We start from the raw sequence: 21,775 nt of genomic DNA on the forward strand, positions 1-21,775 counted from the left end.
ATCTCCCCCGCCCCCACTGTCAGGTTGGACAAACGTGACCTCTGGGATGTCACTACTCCAAGTGTGATGTCTGGACCAGCAGTCACCATCTCCTGGGAGCTGGATAGAAACACAGACTCTCTGGACAGATGCTGAATCCCGACTTGCTTTCCAGGAGGCTCCCGGTTATTCTTGTGTATGGTAAAGCATGCCAAGTGCACTGTACTCAGGCCCTTCTTTCCTTCTCTGAGCAGTGATGGTACATTTCCACCACTCCCACGACCTGGGTGAAAACGGGCATTCTCAGGATTACAATTCGGGGGGGTAAGTGCATGGATGTCTTATTCTTTGCTCTCAGAGGTGGGTCCAATGATGTCTGCCCAGTTCAGGCCAAAAGAAGTTTCTACTTCCCCAGAGTCTAGAACAGTACTTTGCCCAACACCATCTCTGAAAAGTTCATAAAGTCATTTACACAGTTTGTTGTTGGGTTTTGCTTTTTTGTTGTTGAGAGGAAAGAAAGAGAAGCATGGAGAAAGAGGCTGAAGGTGGGGAAGGCTTGAGGAATACAACTTTTTGGTCATTCCCTAAAGTAACCCATCATTTCCAAAATTTATGGAATGACAAGGAAGAAGATTAAAGCTACAATCCCCTCTTCAATCAAGGAGCTGCCAATTTAAGGAAGCCACACTACATACCACCTCTGGGTCCGTAACAACATAAAGGTGGGTTTCCCACAAGTTCAAGGGATGCTGTAGGTCTCTCAGCACATCCACCTGGCTAATCTACACAATTCCCCCTCACTCAGAAATGCCAGTGGATAGATATCACTTAAATTCTTTCTTAGATACTTACTGCCGTTTTAAAGTCCGCCCTGCTCTTGAATAGAAGTCCACTGGAGGCCCACAAACCTAAAATGTGAAGTCTTGAAGATGAGCCCTACAATCCTACTTGAGATGGTTCACAGGTTAAAATGGCTGTTAAAACTTCATACAGTCTTTAAAATCAGAGCCCAGAAGCAATTTCAACCATCAGTGGCACTTTATTTCGGAAGTTTCTATGTATTACATAGATGGCAACTTCCTTTCTGTTACCACCCCCCATTAAAAAAAATCAGAAAGACTGAAAAAACATATAAAATCCCTTATCCAGTTTCTTTAGTCCTAGGTTAAAAAAAACTTAAGTGGTGCCTCTCCTTCATGACAATACTGCTTTTTAAGGAGAATTCATAGTCTACCCTTATGCTCACTACAGAGTTCTACTCCTTCCTGGGGAGAAAATGGTCAGTGTTTCGGTTTGCTTTTAATAAATTCCTTTCTCGATTATTACACATTATCATTCCCCACTTGACACCTTCTTAGAAACTTGATTGTTGGATGCATTTTTCATTTGGCAAAAATCCAACGTGGCTTTGCGTGGGATGTCTAAGTGTCAGAAACAGCAGTGTTGATGTTCTGGTTTTGAGAGGGAAAATATATATAGAGATGCATACATTCCCTGGAAGAACAAATGTAGGAGACTGAAATAGGGTGTGCATGGAGTTAAGAAGGCTGATAGACACTACTTGGTTTTGAATTCTGTGGCTGTCAGCCACCGAAGACTGCGGTGTAGGCCAGAATATAAATCTCTGCAGGAAGAAGTTTGGTTAGGCACCACGAAATGACAGAGCCGGCTGCATTTTGTTCCAAGTGTATCAGAACAGACACAACCAAGGAGGGGCTCATTTGCAATAGGCAGTTCCCCGTGAATGACTACTTATGAGCATTTCCGTGAATGCTCTGTCAACAGAGGCACCGGGGGAAGAGAAAAGAAGCATCCTATTAAAATATACTTCCGGGGTGCCTGGGTGGCTCAGTGGCTGAGCGTCCAAATCTTGATTTTGGCTCAGGTCACAATCCCAGGTTCATTGTATCGAGCCCTACGTTGGGCTCTGCGCTGAGTGTGGACCTTGCCTGGGATTCTCTGTCTTTCCCTCTGCCCCTCTCCCGCACTTGTGAGCGTGCTCTCTCTCTCTTTCTAAAATAAAATTTAGAAAAATTATTTAAATAAAAGAAAATAAAAATATACTTCCATCCCTAACTCACCCGAGACCCTAGGTCTCCTTAGCTCTGTGATTTGCAAGGCCAAAATGAAGTTTAAGTATGTGTCATTCTAGGTCATCTGGAAGCTGGTTCACCGAGGCCATCTCAGAGGACCTGAGTGTGCCCAAGAAAGCAGCAAGCCTACCCAGAAGGGTATGCCTTAATGATCTTCACATCATCCACAGGGCGGTCCTGGGAGTTCGTTTCCACCATTCCTACTCGATTCACCATTCCTATACCCTGGCACACACGGCCGAAAATGGTGTGTTTGCCATCAAGCCACTGGGTAGGGGCTAGGGTCACAAAAAATTGGCTGCCGTTGGTGTCTGGCCCTGCATTGGCCATTGCGAGAATTCCGGCCCCTGGTGGGAAAAAGGAAGAAAGAGTATGAATGACCCCCAGAGCTCCAGCCTGGAGCGTGTTACACCATCCCAGACTTTGTTCTGGCCTCTGGCCTCCACCACGTGACCCAAACAATCTTGTCCTCAGGGCAGGCTCTCGGCCTTTGCACCAAAGGCCACCACTGCACTACCCCAACAACCTCATCTTCCTGGTCTTCACCTACTCCCCAGCTTCTCTATCCATGATGATCCCCACCAACTGCTGGGCCATGTTCCTGATTCCCCTCCAAATCCCAGCAAGGTCTCCTCCTTCTCTGAAGAAAGCAGACTTTAGTTATAGTGCAGAACTACAGACACATAGTATATAAATATAACTCCCAGTTTGTGACAGCAACATTCAACAATTAGAGGCTAGAACACTCAGGCCAGCACTCTGAATTGCTCAGGACCCTGAGAGAGGCGTCATCTTCTCTAATCCACCACGGCCCTTTGTGGCGCCGTAGCTGGGCAGCGGCATGGCACCACGCCACGGTGTCAGGCATGCGCCCTGGATCACAGCCAAGGGCAAGCTTTGAAAGTCCTCTCCCTCTCCCTACCCGGTCCGGCCAGACTCTTTACTTACCCGTGAATTTCAAGTCTGGATGAAGTTCATCTTCAAACTGCTTGCCATAGATAGATGCACCACCTCGACCTGCCAGATTAGAAGACAAGAAGCCAGTCAGCTAGTCCCACGCTCTACCTCACGGCGAGAATTATGGTTCAGGGTCAAAAGATTCTTCAGAGTATACAAAAGGAAAGAGCAGTGAGCACACCTGGCCCCTGCTAAGTATATTGCAACTACGTAGCCCGGCAGCAGGATCAAGCACAGACACAGCACGTTCGGATCACTGGTTTCATTCAGGTAAGAGGTTTCTTTTCAAAATAACACCAAGAGTGTTTTTCCCTGGTTATTAAAGTAATACGTGTTCACTGTCAAATATGCAGAAAGCATAGAACATTATCAATAGGACATTAAAGTCCCCTATAATCCAACTATCTACAGTTTAACTACCATTTATAATTTGATGGATTAAGAGATTTCTTAATTTTTAACTTTTTTATGAGCATTTTAGACAGGAGCGCCCCAAGCCTGAACCCGGTGCCCATCGCAGACATTGCTGATCAACCAACATTCCTCCCTGCTGAGCTTCGACGGGCCTCTGTGGCCTACCAACTCAGAACTGTAGGCAGCCATGTTTAACGGACCGGAGATGGCACAAGACTTCAAGAGCTACTCGCCATCCTGAACCTAGATGAAGGAAAGTAACATTCATTTAAGTCAAAGATACCCAGCTTAAGGAAAACAGAGTGGAAAGTGGCAACGTGGCAGAAAGGAGTATCACAGCAGGCAGAGTCCGTGGAGAGGAGAGGTCGTGCATCACTAAGGAGATTATGAAGAGACGTGAGACTAGGAACGCTTTGCTAGCAACATCACCACCTTCCGCCATTTATATTATGTCCACGAGAGTGTGGCGCTGGCACCCAGGTTCTGTTCTTAGAGCAAAATGATACAATAAATATGGTGTTCCCAAAGGAAAAAAAAAAAATGTCCAAAGAGGAGGCAACTCGCCTAATCAACTATTTAGCAAAAAAATATGACTTGCTGAATTACTCTGGTTTCTCCAAGTTGACCAACGAAGACAGAACAGCCTGGAACAAAGTGAACATTGGGTTCATCAGCTTACTCTGCTTGCCTGGCAGCCGGAAAACAGCCCGGACACAGGGAGCTCACCTCCTCTTACAGCCTGCTAAGAAAGTAGGATGTTAACGCACCATGTTCCTCCCAGGCCCCAGGGGCCAGCTAAGGTGCTTCCATGGTGAAAATCCCTTGCAGTACTTAGAATGTTCCACCACAGAGAGCCTGCCATAGCCCCCGGTGCTGGAAGAAAACACTTCTCACCCAAAGAAGAATGGGGGTAAATCCTAACAGACTCAGGGAAACCTCCCACCCGGCCCAGGCTACCTATGCTTCTGGAAAAGTACCCAAATACCAAACTTTATAAAAATTTGTTCCAAAAATTCCAACCTGTCAGTTTACTTCTCAAGAGCAATCATGTAACCAATATATTAACTCAGACTACAGAGTCAAGGTTCCTACCTGAGGCTGGGGGCAGAGGGGGTGGTTAGTGCTAGGGCTGACTATGAAAGAGAGGGCCATGGGCGCAAACTGTGGTCAAGCCCTAAATCTAGGGCTTGAGTGAGCAAACGGAGGGCGAAGTTCACGTCGCAGGCTGGGCCTTGTAAGTGGGATCCCTGCAAGCCAGGGGCTTCCAGGATGAAACCTCAGGGCCTCTGCCCTCTAGGAACCGAAAGCCATCACATAAATGGCACCAAGAACAAGAGGGTTAAGGGATGGGCCAATCAAGAGTCACAGATGAAGCCCAGGGGTTAAGTCATTAGAAGGAGAGGAGAGGAAAGAGCACGGGGGGCCCCTCTGTACTCACCAGGCATAGTCTGACCAGTAGCAACTAGTGTGGGGCTCTACAGCACCATTTACACACAACATGTTATCTTTTCATAATCTAATTCAACCCAGTAGGGTTTGCAACAAAATGTCAGAAAGACAAAGAATTCCAATCAAAACATTCCTTTGGGCATGTGAATTGGGGAGAGACGGTAGGGGGACAGCCTAAGGGGACAGCCACGATTAAAGAGTTTTCCAGTGCAGAGCAGGGTACCCAGATGCCAACGATCACTTATAAAGCTGACAATTTGGAAGCTCTGCAGTCAAAACTTTGCTGTGTGCCGAGTCTAGTACAGATACAATGGCGACAGGCACTGATCTGTTTTGTAAACTCTGTATTCTGGACGTTCTTTTACTCTTCTGTCCCTTCTCTTCAACATTTATTCAAGGTATTTAATATCTCAGATGTACAAAAGAGACAAGGAATAATGAGACAAACAACTGCACCCTTGCTCAGGAAGAGTGTGGTCAATCCAGTCAAAGACACCACGCACACACTCCCTGCCCTCCGCACCCACCTCCCGGCCAGCTAACAACTACTTCAAAGAATCACGTTTTCCTCTCAGGTAGCCATTATGCTGGCCAGGAATCTGTCCCTTCCGTGCTTTTCCCTTTTTACTACCTAAGTATGCACCCTAAAAAAATGCACTGCTGCTGTGCATATTTTTCGGTTTATATAAATGGTATTATACTCTATGTATTCTTCTGCAATTAGCTTTTCTTTGTTCACCATATTTATCCATTTTGTTCCATGCGGCTCTCTGTAGTATTCGTTCCAACTGTGCGATTGTAACACCAATCTTACCTTTCCTCATGTCGATGGGTGTCTGGGATCCTTCTCCTGTTTCTGCTGTTGTAAACCATGCTGCAGTAATCATTCTCACGCCTCTCTCAGACAAGTGCGGGAGCTCTTAGGGACAACACCTCATGGACAGGCAGGGTCACGGTTTGAGTATTTCCCCATTATCAGATTTCTCCCAACAGCTTGCCAGAAGTGGCGCCAATGTGCACTCCCACCCACAGTGCTCACTCTTACTGCTCTCGGTGCTTTAGCCAGACTTTCTAACATTCCTCAGTCTGAGAGGTGTCTGATCTCTTGGGCTTTAATCTGCATTTCCTTGAAGGTGTGCATAACGCCACAATTACTGGCTATTTAGCTTTCCTCTTCTGTGAACAGCCACTTATCTACTAAGTGGTTTGACATTCATATATATAAAAATATGTATATAATTCATATATATAATATATATAATTCATATATATATATATAATTTGTATATTATTAGGATTAATATTTTGGATACTAATCCTTGGTCAGTTAATGCTTTTGCAAATACTTTCTTCCGGTGGATGAAATTTTATCACTCTTTTAATGGGGTCTTCTGCTGCACAGAATTTTTTGCAGTTGAAATCCCTCAATCTTCTTTATGATCTTCTGCTTTAAAAAAATATTTCCTTCTCTCCAAGACCCCTCCGATGTCTCTTCTTGCTCACTGCCTGGCAGAAAACTCCCACGATGAACTGGAGCGGCATCTAAGACACGGTGGTTTCAAAGATGACCATACTTGGTGCTACTTACCCCATCGCTCCCATGCCACAGCCCCTTTTGGGACCAGTCCCAAAGCAGTACAGGTGAGCCAGGGACCCATGAAGATGCCTACGTGAAAGCTCTGCCTGGGGCACCTGACACCAGGAGGCGACTGACCAAACCCATCAAAATCTCTTTTCTGGCAAGAGAGCATCTAACAGCAGGTTAGCTGTTCTCTGAGCATTTCTAACTCTTTCTCTAACCCCTTCTCCATGGCCTACTTCAACCTCAGGAACAAGAGAGGCAGGTACTGACCAGTGCCTTTTGCAGCTAGGGGTAGTCAGATGATCTGGTTCGGACTTACTGATACAAACAGAAGCCTGCTGAGTAGAGTTTCTGGGAAAGCTAGAACTTTCCTGATAAAAAGGGAAAAACATGCTCCTTTGTCTTTCACCCATAGCTCTTTCCCCATCTCCCTTTTTTGAAAGCAGAGGTAATGTCAGGAGCAGCAGCAGCCATATTGCAGCCATAAGACAAGTCTGAGATCCAAGGCCAACACACTAACGATGGAATGGAAAGATATAGTAAGCTTGGGTCCCTGACAACTCTGTTGGGCAGCTGAACCAAGGCCTACAACTGCTTACCTTCAGACATTTTCTTATGCGAGAAAAACAAAAGCTCTCTTTGTTTAAGCCGGTGCAGTTGAGTTTTCTGTTATGTGCAGCCAAAAGCATTCCAAATTGATACAATCGCTGTTAGTAACAGAGTCTTTGGAAGAGGGAACTAACAGGTGGAGCTGCTGCTGTTGGATTACCAGGGCAAATGCCAGATACCAGATCTAACGTGGGAAACAATGCTACATCTCTCCAAGAAGCTTTGAGGGTCTTAGGAGTCCTGTCTTTCTCACTTGCCTCTGGGGCCAGAGAGATCCAGATTTCCATTCCAACTCCACCACCAACTGGCCGAGTAGCCTTAAGGAAGATATTTACCCTCTCAAAGCCTCAGTTTCCTTGTCTGAAAAATGGAATAGTAGAAGTACTTCTGTCGTATTTCTGTCTCGTAGGACTGTTACAGGAACTAAGTAAGATCGTGCACAGAAACCACGCAGTGTAAAGCATGGAGCAAACACTATTATTATCAGCGATGATGAGCTGTTTTTTGTTTTTTTTTTTAATGTTTTTATTTATTTTGAGACCCAGAGAGACAGAGCACGAGCAGGGGAGGGGCAGAGAGAGAGGAAGACATAGAATCCGAAGCAGGCTCCAGGCTCTGAGCTGTCAGCACAGAGCCTGATGCGGGGCTCGAACTCACAGACTGTGAGATCGTGACCTGAGCCAAAGTTGGAGGCTTAACTGACTGAGCCACCCAGGCGCCCCTGAGCTATCTTTAACGGAGATAACCTGGGCATTTTCCTGTGAGAGGCAACTGTAGGTAGTGATTAATACTTCACCTTAGGAGTCAGCCTGCATGGGTGTTTGCAGTTCCTCAATCGGCAAACCTCCACCACTCCCTCACTGCTCCTTGTTCTGAGTGTAACTCTGCTTATTTCAATGACAAAAAAGGCAGAGAACTTTCACGCGCTCTCACCACCAAATCCGCTCCCCTTCCCACATCTCCACCCATTTCCCTTCCTTCTTCCCTCATTAATAAAAACCGTTCTTGTGACTATCCCACCACCGTGCACCTAATTGAGCCCATTCACCGTTATGGAACTTTGCAACTACAATTCCTCCCTCTGCTGTACTATTTTTTTCTTTCTAGTAGACCAGGCCTATCAGCAAAAAAAAAAAAAAAAAAAAAGAAAAAATGAAAAAAAAAGGTCTTAAAAATTAAACACAACACTCCAAGTATCCCTATTCCTCTGCCCCCCTTCACAGAAAAACTCCCCAAAAAAGCTGACAACACTTGGTGTCTTGGCTTCCTCTCCTGCCTCTAAATGCGCTCCAATCAGACTTTTGCCCTGACCGCTCCATTACAATGGCTCTTGCCAAGGTCATCAGTGACCATCACGTCATTAAATCCAATGGCCAATCCTCAGGCCTCACCTTGCTTGCTCCGTGAGCAGCATCTGACAGTTGATGTCACCCTTCTAAAAATCCCACCTTACTGGTGGTGGCTCCTCCCCTTCCTCTGCTGGCTCCTTCTCCTCTGCCCCCTGTCCTTTTACATGTTAGACCTGCACTGATGTGTGAAGACCTCCCCTTCCAACCACTGCTCTCTTGCCCCTTTAACTTTCACAGGCGTTACTCCAATCAAGCTCTTGAATGTCTAACTCTGTCTTAGCATCTGCTTCCCAGAGGATCAGAACCAACAGAACCACTATCACCCTCGGCCAAATACAAAAAACTCTAGCTTTGATAAACATCACAAGCTTCCAATTGGTCTCCTTGCTTCTAGCCTTGTCTCCTCTTTTCCAAGCCAGCTGGTTCTCCACAGGGAAGTCAGGGGGACCCTTTTAAAGCAAGCCTCATCATGGCAGTCCTCTGCTCCAAATCCTCTGGTGACATTTCATCACTCTTAGGACAAAATCCAAAGTCTTTACCACTTATGAGACTCCATGACCTGGTGTCCTGCTACCTTCCAAAGTCATCTTCTGTCACTCTTCCCCCCACTCACCTGCCCTAGCCACTTGGTCTGTGCTATTTCTTGCCAAGCATCCTCTGGTCTAAGGCCTCTGATCGCTATTCCCTCTGTGGTGTCCCTGCCCCTGACAGTCTCAGGCTCAGTACTTCACTTCAATCAGAGCTCTGCTCAAATGCACCTTACGAATGAGGTCTTCCCTAATCCCGCTATCCAAAATAACACCTCCGTGACTCCTGTGGTTCTCAACTGAGGGTGAATTTGCCCGTTAGGGACATCAGACAATGTGTAGAGACATTTTTGGTTGTCACACTGAAGGGTCTACTAGCTTCTAGCAGGGAGAGGTCAGAGATGCAGCTGAGGAGCCTACAATGCACAGATAGTACTCTAAGCAAAGAATTATCCAGCCCCAAATGTCAACAGTGCCAAGGCTGAGAATTCCTGCTCTACCCCCTTACTACAGCATGTTCTGCACATCATTTGTCATGATAGTGATAGTGTATTATGTACTTAGTTGTTCACTGTCTCTCCCACTAGAATGAGAACTTCACCAGGGCTTCCTTAATTTACTATTGTATCCCCAGCTCGTAGAACATGACTGGAATACGGCAGGAGGTCCAAAAGATGTTTGTTAAGTAAGTTAACAATCAAAATAAAGAATAACATTTTTTAAAGCTCCTATTTTGGGTCAAGACTGTACTCACCATTTGACAAACATCGGCTCATTTACGACTCACAACAACTCCATGAGGTGAACACAACCACACTCTGCATGTATAGATAAGACGACTCAACGAGCTTACACAACTTGTCTACATTTAGTAAGTTCAAGTGAAGCCAAGATTCAACCCCAAGCCCACCAGGCTCTACGACCCTGTTCACCCCACACTCCATGACCTTGCCATCTACCATGGCTGAATTAAATTTCCTCACTTACTTTTCTTATCCCAGACTCAAGAGTCCCAAAATAGTTCCAGAATAATATTAGATCAAATCTGAACTCCTGTCTGGGAGTCTCCATGAACCGGTCTGATCTCATCCACCATGCTGTCTCTAACTACTCTGTGCACTCTGTCCCTAACAGCTCCTTAAGTGTCCCCTAAGCATGCAGTTCAAGGACCTCAGAGATCACATTGTATGTATCTGTCCTGGACACGGAAAGGTGGCCGGTCCAGCATGTGAGACACAAAATCTGGGGTGCTGCGCTCTCCTTCACACTCAACACGTCTCTGTCACTTGTGCCTCTACTCTACTCATTCTTCTTCCTAAATCTAGAATGCCTTTCCCTGTCCTCCTAAGAGTTAAAAGTCTACATTTCCTTCAAGGCCCACCTCACAATATGCCTCCATCCATGTTAATTCCACTCCACTGTACTTTTTCTCTTATTATGAATTATTCCAACCTATGTCATATATATAACCCAGAGTGTACCACCATAAATTTGCATATTATATTACCTTATAGATGTTTCTTTTCTTTTCTTTTCCTTTTCTTTTCTTTTCTTTTTTAAGATTGAGAGAGAGAATGAGAGCAGATGGAAGGGCAGAGGGAGAGAGAGAATCCTAAGCAGGTTCCATGCTCAACGCAGAACCCAACACAAGGCTTTATCCCACGACCCTGGAATCACGACCTGAGCCAAAATCAAAAGTCAGACACTTAACCGACGGAGCCGCCCAGGCACGCCTCTATTGTTGTTTGTTGTAAGAACCATCTTGTCTTCCTGGCAGAGGAGGGAGAGCTGTAAGTAAAAGAAAATGCCTCGGCTTCTACTGCTTTAAGTCTCTTCCCAGGACTTGGAACAGCACAGGATACCCAGCAGACTCTGAGCAGATATTCACCGAATGAATACAATTAACGATGAGCTGGCCGTTCCACAGTTAAATTTCAGGTGTTCCTGGGGCTACCAAGAGGAGACGAGGAGTCAGAGGGAGGGCGATGTGCAGCGTAATCAGCATGCAATTAATCACCGCGATCACGCCAGCTGGTGAGCACGGTGAGGCTAACTGCAGAGCGTGAAGAGCGAGAGGAAGAGCCTGACAGGATGCCACGTCTTACAGGGAGGAGAGGAAGGGAAGAAGTTAGTAGAAGCAGATAAAAAAGACAGCTAAGGAAAAAGCCGGCATAGTTATTACAACAAGAGAGATTTTAAAGAGGAAAAATAGTTTAAAATGATGCAAGTGGGGTGCCGGGGTGGCTCGCTGGGTTAAACGTTCGACTCTTGAGTTCAGCTCAGGCCATGATCTCACCGATCGTGGGTTCGAGCCCCGCATCGGACTCTGCACTGACGACGCAGAGCTTGCTTGGGATTCTCTCTCTCCCTCTCTCCCTGCCCCTCCCCAACTTATGCTCTCTCTCTCAAAATAAATGAATAAAACTTAATAAATAAATAAACGCAGCAGGAATTCAAAGGTATCTGAATTGAGAAAACACCTGGCAAAGGTGCTTAAGAAAGACTGTGGAAAGAATAGTTAGTTCCAGAGTAGCCAGACCAAGGGACAGGGAGGGACAGAAATAGTACATCGACTTGCTGAAGAGCCCGGGATGCCTCATGCTGTTCACCTGATATTTAGCAAAAAACATGTTGCCTAATCAGCTAGCAGTTCATATTAGTGACCCAGGAGGGCCTAACCTTGTTTGCCTTCTACCACAGACCTACCAGGTCAATCATTCATTACACTTGAGGCTGGATGCAATTACTTGGAAATCTTTTGAGTGATTCCATTTCATTAAAATTGCATCATGGAAATGTGACATTATGAAGGATTGCAAAGCAATTACAGAAATATAGGGAAGCTCTGACATGAACAACTCACATCTGAGTCACTTCCAATTCTTGTACATTTATCATGGACTCTCTCAGTTCACTGGCGTTATGAATTAAAATTTTATCTCGTAACGAGAGAGAGGAAGAAGACAGGAAAGTACATCAAAGTGCTGACAGGACACTTTCAGATAAAGAAAGAGGAGTGAGGCAGGCTTAGACTCCCTCCATACCTGATGAAAAGACAAAAAAATTCCACTTTTTTCCAAGCCCCAAATTCGCCAGCATCAACCAAAGAAAAAGGAAAGAAACTTAGCACAAAAATGCTGAGAAGAGTAAGCCAAGGAAAGAGAGATTCTTCTGCCTGCACTCCCTAAAAGTAGTAAGCAGGAAAGAGAGTGTGGAACCCAGAGAATTCTTACAAATAGCCTCCAATTTTGAGAGGCCAATAGAAGAAGTGGGTGAGCAACCCTGAAAAAACTGAAGAGAAGTCCCTGAAGACAGAAGCCTGTGCATAGCACAGGGGCTCAGCAGCGGCATGGCAGGCCACCAGCCACGGCCACCTTGGGGGAGCGGGGGGGCACTGGGCCACGCTGCTGGGGTTCAGGACAAGCTACCCCAAAATACGGCACTTGGGCACACTGAATATTTCAAATTGAAGGAATCTGAGAAACGTCAGGTACAAGAAGGACACTGTGACGTTCCCTTGGAGTAGGTCCTAAGACCCTCATGTGAAAGGTGCCCTCACTATACCTGGGGAAAAGAACATCCCATTTCTAAGACAGAAGGACCCCAAGAGGAAGCTGAACGAACAAGCCTTGATGTTTACTACATTCAGTTCAGACCCCTTTCGTCCTAGCATGTTTTCTCACAAGTTTCCTCTCTAGCACAGAACCCTCAAACAATGAAACCACCCTAGCACAACACTGTCAAACCTAGCACAAAAACACTGAAGTATAACCATTTCTTCAGGTCATTTTTTTTTTTTTTTTTTTTTAGAGAAAGTGAGAGTGAGCACAAGCAGGGAAGAGGGGCAAAGGGAGGGAGGGAGGTGGAGAAGGAGGGAGAGAATCTTTTTTTTTTTTTTTTTTTTACATTTATTTATTTTTGAGAGACAGAGAGCATGAACAGGAGAAAGGCAGAGAGAGAGGGAGACACAGAATCTGAAGCAGGCTCCAGGAGCTGAGCTGTCAGCACAGAGCCCGACGCGGGGGCTCGAACCCATGAACCGTGAGATCACGACCTGAGCCGAAGTCGGAAGCTTAACTGACTGAGCCACTCAGGCTCCCCGGGAGAGAGAGGATCTTAAGCAGGCTCCATGTTCAGCATGGAACCCAATGTAGGGCTCAATCCCATGACCCTGAGGTCATGACCTGAGCCGAAATAATCTAGCCAAACACTCAACCAACTGAGCCCATGGGTCTTCAATTCTTTATCAAGGCTCCGGTGTCATCAAAACTTAGAACAAACAAATCTATGCTTTTCTATCAATCTCTCCTGTTATGGAGACCCAGTTATGAATGAAAAAGGGTAGGAGGATCCTTCTCTTCCACTACAGCTGTTCTCAGGGGACTACCCAGAGTCCAGGGTTGGGGGAGAGGTCTCCAGGGAGAGGGCTTTACTAGAGGCTGGGGAAACAGAACAGAGGCTGGCCCTCACGTAAGGTGCTCACTCAGCATTAGCTCTCCCACCACCTCATCAGGCCAGAATAGAATGGAGAGAAAGCAACCTAGTATCTGGAATGGGAAGGACAATGACAAAGAGGATCCACTTGTACTGTATCTGAACAAATAAAAGGTACAAACAGCATCAGTGCCGACATACATTAAGCATAGATAAGATGAAAAGAAGTGGCACAGAAACTATGCAAACGTATTACAACAAATGGAACGAGAGAAAGAAAGGAAGGGTTGTAAGAGAAAAAAACACCTCGTGGGGCACCTGGGCGGCTCAGTCGGTTGGGCGTCAGACTTCGGCTCAGGTCATGATCTCACAGTTTGTGAGTTCAAGCCCCATGTCGGGCTCTATACTGACAGCTCGAAGCCTGGACTCTGCTTCAGATTCTGTGTCTCCCTCTCTCTGCCTCTCCCCCATTCACACGCTGTCTCTCTCTCTCAAAAATTAAATAAACACTTAAAAAAATTTTTAAAAAAAAAGAGAAAAAACACCTCAGGAACTCAGTCTGGGAGGAAAACATAGTCCAAGAAGGGCTTCTCTGCAGCTGTCTCAAGCTACAGATGCTTCAATAGAAGTAAGAATCCAATAAAACAAAAGCTCAAAGACAAGATAATAAATCAACAAAATAAGTGAAATGACTGCAGAGCTATGGAAACAGATTGAGAGCCCAATAACACCAATACAGTGCTAATAAATCAATCAGAGCAGTAAAGGACAGAACAGACATGACCACAAGTTGAATAAGGCACAGAGTAAAGGTCTAAGATTATCCCAGTGGATGCAGGACAAAACAGAAAGACATCATCTCACACACTCAAAAGAAATCTAGTAGGGGCGCCTGGGTGGCTCAATCGGTTAAGGATCTGACTCTTGATTTCGGCTCAGGTCATAATCTCACAGTCATGGGATTGAGCCTCGCTTCTGGCTCCACGCTAAGTGTGGAGCCCGCTTGAGATTCTCTCTCTCCCTCTCTCTGCCCCTCCCCTGCACGCATGCTCCCATGTGCTCACGCTCTCTCTCTCTCTCAAAATACATAGGGGACCCTGGGTGGCCTATTCGGTTGAGCATCCGACTTCAGCTCAGGTCCTGATCTCACGGTTCGTGGGTTTGAGCCCCACACTGGGCTCACTGCTGTCAGCACAGAGGCTGCTTTGGATCTTCTGTCCCCCTCCCTATCTCCCCCTCTCAAAAATGAATAAACATTAAAAAAAAAAAAGATTCTTAATAACTAAATAAACATATAAAAATTTAAAAATAAAAGTAATGTAACATATGTGAAAAGCAAAGGTCATAAAACAAAGAATAACTAGTTTCCCGAACTAGGAAATCAGAGCAAGTGACAGAGAAAATATTCACAAATACAAATCAAAACACTTCTCCAGAGCTGAAGGAAGGAGTAAATCTGGCCTCCATATTCTCCAAAGCCATGTTTACAACCAGAAGTCAACAAAACAGACCTGTCTAAAAAAATCTGAGGGAATGAGCGTGGCCCAAGAACAGAATACCCAGTCATGGTCTTTTTCAAATTCTAACATGATGGAGTTTAAAAAAATGTAACACCCTCCAGCGCCTGCAATACAAACCACTCAGCAGGAAATTCTGCCCTCCAGCCCTTGTGAACAGAAAAGCCTAGTGGTAAACACTGAACCCTCTGAAATGTAGAACCCATACTGTAGCTGAGGGAATCAGGCACAGAATGGAAAATGTGCCCTGATGAAAAATAAAACTAATGACAAAAATTGAGAGCAAGGGAGGGAGGAGTGTAGGTGTGAGGTAACAGAAGAGATATAGATGTGTATGTATCTCTGTCCCCAGTTCCAGGCACAGAGCTCCTAAAACTCCTGTAATTTCCTACATGATAAGAATACTAGGGGCAGCTTTTGTTCTAACATTTGGTCTTTGACCTGTCCTTGAAATTGGGCTTTTAAAACCCTTTGAAATTCCTAAGTGATAAGAGCATTAGGAGCATCTTTTGTTCTAATGAGGCAGGTGGACTCCTGGATGGCGACTGGTCCCCAGAAAGACCAAGCCATGACTAGAAGCATGGAATTTTCAGCCTCCCATCCCCCTACCCCTGCTTCTTCAGAGAAGGGAGAGGGGCTGAAGTGGAGATAACGACTGGTCATGTCTACATGAAGAAGCCTCCACAAAATCCCAATACTATAGGGTTCAGAGAGATTCCAGGTGGGCAAACACATCCCCGGATGGTGACGTACCCTAATTCCACAGGAACAGAAGCTCCTGCCCTGGGGACCCTCCCAGACCTCACCCTGTCCATCTCTTCATCTGGCTGTTCATCTGTATCCTTCATCATGTCCTTTAATAAACTGGTAAACGTCTCCATGAGTTCTGTGAGCTGCTCTGGCAAATTAAGGGACCCCAAGGAGGGGGTTATTGCAACCTAGGCTTGTGACTAAAGGGGGGCCAGGGGAAGAGGGGCAATCTTGTGGGGACTGGGCCTTAACTTGTGGGATCTGATGCTATCTCTGGGTAGATAATGCTGGAACTGAGTTAATCTACGACACTCACTTGGTGTCACAGAATTGCTTGTCGGGGGGGGGGGGGGTGGGGGGTGGGTGATAAACCTAAATACATTTGTGTCAGAAGTGAAGTGATCTGTGTTAGCAGTAAGGGAGACATGCAGGAGAAAAACACAGGAGGAAAGAACTAGGTTTTTCCCATTCACAGAATGCAGGCAAAACTGAGTTTTTTTCTAAACAACAGGAATGGGTAAAAATTTAAGTACTGACTGCCTCACCTTTCATAACAGGAAATCAATTTTTGTTAAGTATATACAAAATTAAATGTTTTTTTCTTTTAAAAACAATAACATGCATGACATAGTCTATTGTCTTGAAATCATCTCTATTTAGCTAGTGATCCATCCATTCATCCATCCTTTTAACTAGGTATCTGAAAAGAAAGATTTCTAGAATAATGTCCACCAACAGTTAACATCAATTGTTTCTGAGAAGTGGATATTGTGGGAATAATTAATAGTGGCTAGAAATCTTTAGGAAGGGGGCACCTGGCTGGTTCTGTCAGTTAAGCATCTGACTCTTGGTTTCAGTTCAAGTCTTGATCTCATGGTTCGTGAGTTCAAGCCCCACATCAGGCTCTGCATTAACAGTGGGGAACCTGCTTGGGATTCTCTCTCCATCTCTCTCTGCCTCTCCTGTGCTCTCTCACCTGTGCTCTCTCAAAATAAATAAATAAACTTAAAAAAAGAAAAAAAGAAATCTTTAAGAAGTATATGTATAAATGATCTTCGTGTTCTTTTTTCTAGTTTCCTATATCTTCCGTATTTTTAAATGTGTCCATATACATTAAAAACATTGAATACCTCTGGTTATAAAGGATAAATAGAGAACAACTGAAAATGACAAAGAAGAACAAGATTAAGAAAAGACTGGCACAAAGATTATCAAACTTATTTAAAGGCAAAAAAAAGCAGGAGCAGAAATTAGCAGAGAGAAAATGCAGACTGAGAAGCAAGGAGCCTTGAAACTCACGTTAGCACGCACCAATTTCACTAATAAATCCCATCTAAATGACAGTAACTCCCAAATTCATACCTCCATCCCAGATCTCTCCATGAACTCCATACTCCTATCCCTTCACTTATTCAACACCTCTAAATGAAGACCTGACAACTATTTCAAATGTAATGTCTAGAACCAAAACCAAATTCTTGATTTTTCCCTCCACACATGCTCCTCTCTCAGCCTGCCCTATTTCACTGAATTCAACTAATGTTGGCTTGGGGCGCCTGGGTGGCTCAGTCAGTTGAGTGTCCGACTCTTGATTTCAGCTCAGGTCATGATCCCTGAGGGTCACAGGATCCCCAGGGTCGTGGGATCGAGTCCCACATTGGGCTCCACACTGAGCATGGAGCCTACTTAAGAATCTCTCTCGGTCACCTGGGTGGCTCAGTTGAGCATCCACCTTTAGCTCAGGTCATGATCGCATGGTTTGTGAGTTCAAGCCCCGCGTCAGGCTCTGTGCTGACAGTTAGGGGCCTGGAGCCTGCTTTGGATTATGTATCTCTCTGTCTCTGAGCCTCCCGTGCTCACACTCTGTCTCTTTCTCTCTCTCGAAAATAAATAAACATTAAAAAAAAAAAAAAAAAAGATTCTCTCTCTCCCTCTGCCCCTCTCCCCTGCTTGCTCTAAAATTAAAAAAACAAACAACTAACGTCGGCTTAACTATACCTGTCCCCGTTGGGTCACCTCCCTGGATCATGAAGTCTTTGATGATTCTGTGGAATTTGGTGCCATTGTAGTAACCTCGACGTGCCAACTCTGCAAAATTCTTACAGGTCTTTGGAGCATGCTTCCAGTACAACTCCAGCACAATGATTCCCATGCTGCAGGGGGGGGGGGGGGGGGAGGACAGTAGAGTTCTAGTCAAGAACAAGGTCACAGCAAACAGGAATATTATGGGACTGATCCAGGACTCTTTATTTTCAAACTTATGTAAGTCATGAAATTGTAATAAACATCAGATCTCATGCTCAGCAAAGGAAAACGTCACAATGTAAATAATATAAACACAGGTATCTTCTTTGAGTAAAACACATAGGAACTTCTGGTACTTCTCGTAAACAAAATAACTGTGGACAACTAAAAATTCAAACTAGCCGGGGGCGCCTGGGTGGCGCAGTTGGTTAAGTGTCCGACTTCAGCCAGGTCACGATCTCGCGGTCCGTGAGTTCGAGCCCCCCGTCAGGCTCTGGGCTGATGGCTCAGAGCCTGGAGCCTGTTTCCGATTCTGTGTCTCCCTCTCTCTCTGCCCCTCCCCCGTTCATGCTCTGTCTCTCTCTGTCCCAAAAATAAATAAACGTTGAAAAAAACAAAAAATTAAAAAAAAATAAAATAAAAATTCAAACTAGCCGTATATATTAAAAAAAAAAAAAAAAATCGCTGATCATGGGAAACCAGTATAACCAACCCTCAATTTGGAAAAAAATTTCACTTAATACTTAATTTGTCATTTTTTAAAAAGAAGGTATTATTATATCAGGAATTTGTATTTATTTAAACATGCATAAGTTTCTGGGTAGGGGCAGAAACTTGACAAATGGGAAACAGGATGGTTTTTAATGAGTATTTTTTTTTAAACTTTTGTATTTTTGAACCATGTAAATATATTACCTATTCGTAAAAATTTTAATGGGAAAAAAAGGTACAGTTTGTGTGTATTTAAGAGAGGGTGCAACAAATGCAAAACTTGATTACTTCACATCTCTATACCTATGAAATGGATGAGCCCTTCCCCTCTACCTCCCCCCGCCCCCCAAGTACTGCTCAGGAAAAAAGTAAAAGACTTAGATGCCTTCCCCTCTCCTCTACTCCATCACTCACCTAGATCTTAAGCTTCAAGAACGTGAAAATTGAGGCAACTATGTATAGTCTGGATAGCCAGTGCCAAGCACAGCATAAGCACTCTATAAATATATATATGTCGTATATGCTAGAACATAGCTCTCTAAAAAAAGCCTTTCTACCAGCAATTCATCCCCTACTAACAACTCAGCAGGGATCGACACCTACTCTGTGCAAGGCATGGTTCTAGGCGGTTTTTTCCCTCATGGAGCTTATATTTTGGTGCATATTTTTTAAATACAGGGAATAACTTTTTGGAATGGCAATCAGGAAATACCTATACAGTTATGAAATCAACATCCCTTTTGAGAGCAATTTCAACTTCTAAGTATTCTATAACAAAACTCACAAACGTGCTGCTAAAGGACACGGTATGTGGAAGGATATTCATGCCAGTATTTGTCATAACAAAAAACAAGAGGCAACTTAAGTGTCCTTCAAAGAAGTGACTAAAATACAAAATATCCATACTATGGGCAGCTGTATTAGCAAGTGAAACAGAAGCAAATTACAGAAAAAAACATATATACAACATATATACAGTATGATCACATGATTTTGTTTTTAAGAAACAACATAAAAGAGACGGGCATCTGGCTCAGTTGGTTAAGCCTCTGACTCCTGATCTTGGCTCAGGTCATGATCTCACAGTCTGTGAGTTCAAGCCCCACATCAGGCTCTGCGCTGACAGCACAGAGCCTGCTTGGGATTCTGTCTCTCCCTCTCTCTGTCCCTCCCTCACTTGCTGTCTCCTTCTTTCAAAATAAGAAAACAGCAACAAAAAGATAAAAGAAACAACACAAAAGAGATGTTTAGATGTTCGCAGAGAAAGATGTGGAAGGTCATCCAACAAACTATTTACTGTTTTTATAGGAAGAGGTGGCTTTCACTTACTCTATATACTTTTACACTGCTTGGATTTAAATTTTGATTTATTTTGTAACTTAAAAAAAAAAACGTGAACAGGTGAATTCAGAAATTGCTTTCAAGTTGGGGCCTGAAGTAGGATTTTGGTGGTGGGGAAGATGACCAGGGAGCAAAAGCAGCATCTGAGAACCGTGCTCCGGGGAAAACAGCACGAGCAAGAGCAGAAAATAGAAAAACAGTAACTGGTCCTTGGCTACTGATGTGGGAATGGCAGAAGATGCAGCCAGAGAGGGAAGGCAAAGGCCAGATGAAAAAAATAATAATCTTGAATGTCAGGCTACCATGCTTTAATTTTACACTGTTGTAGAAATAAGAAGTTACTTAGGTTATTTGTAGTACTTTCTTAAGATCACTTTGGACTTTTTCCAAAGAGGCAGTGGAATGAATGGAGCTAAAGAACCTAGCATGTGAGGCAGCCGGACCAGGCTCCAAATGAGGTTTCCCTACTTACGTGCTGTATGAGTCTGGTCAAATCATTTCATCTGTAAATTCTGGCATTTCTCCTGCTAAAACTGGAGAGAAGGTGGAATGATACCCATGTGGGCATTAAATGGATTACACTATATGAGATGCTATATGTCAGGGGCATGGCACTCGCTAGTCAGTGCTCAGTTATAGCACTCTTTGATACTGGGGGAAATGTGTCTCTTCCTGTGCCTTTCTAATAGTTTAATGCAACTAAACTGCTTACAACATTAGTAGTTACTGTAACAGCTGTATAAACAAGCCCCACCTAGATGACCGCAACTCTGAAATTCAAAAGCGTGTGTGTCTTAGGCACCTCTTTTTTTTTTTTTTTTTAAATGTTTATTTATTTTTGAGAGAGAGTGCACACACGCACAAGTGGGGAGGGGCAGAGAGAGAGAGGGAGACACAGATTCTGAAGTAGGTTACAGGCTCTGCGCTGTCAGCACAGAGCCTGATACGGGGCTCGAACCAAGAACTGTGAGATCATGACCCGAGTGGAAGTCCGACACTCAACCGACTGAGCCACCCAGGCGCCCCACAGGCACCTCTAACCTGATTCCAGATGCAACATCGCTGGCTTGTAACCTCAACACACGCTAGTTGAATGAATGAATGAATGAACCACCGGTTGGGAGGAGGGCAACCAGGCCGCTGTCGCTGAGGTCTCAGGGAGAGCCAGTGTGGAGCTCGGACGCGGGAGGTGGCGGTCCCCACTCAGCGCTCAAGCTGCCCTTACGGCCGCCGCTCTACGCTTCTCCACGTGGAGGCCAGCCTCCCGGGGGAGCGTACCCGGAACCCAGCCCCGCGGCAAAGCCGGGGCTCCGCGTCGCCACCGCCAGCCCAGCCCCGAGGCCCGACCCCTCTCACCTGGTCTCCAAGTACACATTGGGCGGCTGCCAGGAGTCTGGGGGGATCGCCGCCATAGCGCAGCGCGCGCAATCCAGCAGCAATTGCTACTTCCGGTGTCGATGCCTGGGGACCAGCCGCTGCTGCGCACACTTCCGGTTCTCGCCGTTCAACCCTTGCTATGGCAAGATCTGGGGAGTTGAGACAAGGAAGAAGGACCCCACTTCCAAGGCGGAGAAGCTGGTATGTGAAGCGAAAAACAGAACGGCTGCAGAGACGGAAAAAAGCGCAAGCTCCATTGTAGGGGGTGGTCTCCAAGTGAAGAGTGCGACACTCTCCTGTAGCTCTGATTGGTTCGTTTAGGCGGGGAAGGCGGGAAGAACCAGAAAATCTGCACTCCGATTGGAGTTATGTCCTAATTTTCCATTGGAAGAAGTTCTAGTTCCACAAAGGGGCTGGGACTTGAAAGAGAGAAGTAGAATGAAAGGGAATAGAAATGAGAGGTGCCAGTATCTGACCTTTGTAAGGCCCTGTACAATTTACATAGCACTTACATTTTAGTATCTACTCCACAGAGCAATCCTGTAAAGTAGATATTATTGTTCCCATTTTTCAGATGTGAAAACCGAGACCCAGCAGTTAAATGACTTGTTCATTTGTCTCTAGCCATACAGCAAACCTGAGCCTTAAGACTCCAAAAAGT

At 45.0% G+C, this 21,775-nt stretch overlaps 1 protein-coding gene across 1 annotated transcript; it reads right to left on the reverse strand.

Annotated features, from left to right (window-relative positions):
- Nucleotides 1–1,995: 1,995 nt before the first annotated feature.
- On the reverse strand, nucleotides 1,996–21,411 carry PPIL1 (peptidylprolyl isomerase like 1). The gene is made up of 4 exons (XM_003986069.5): nucleotides 21,094–21,411; nucleotides 17,659–17,813; nucleotides 3,021–3,089; nucleotides 1,996–2,419 (listed from the first exon to the last, which is right to left on the reverse strand). The coding sequence occupies exons 1-4, from the start codon at nucleotides 21,147–21,149 to the stop codon at nucleotides 2,199–2,201; spliced, it is 501 nt and encodes a 166-aa protein (XP_003986118.1). The 5' UTR covers nucleotides 21,150–21,411; the 3' UTR covers nucleotides 1,996–2,198.
- Nucleotides 21,412–21,775: the final 364 nt, after the last annotated feature.

This window comes from Felis catus, chromosome B2, assembly GCF_018350175.1.
Source record: "Felis catus isolate Fca126 chromosome B2, F.catus_Fca126_mat1.0, whole genome shotgun sequence".
In the NCBI taxonomy this organism is placed as follows: Eukaryota; Metazoa; Chordata; class Mammalia; order Carnivora; family Felidae; genus Felis; species Felis catus.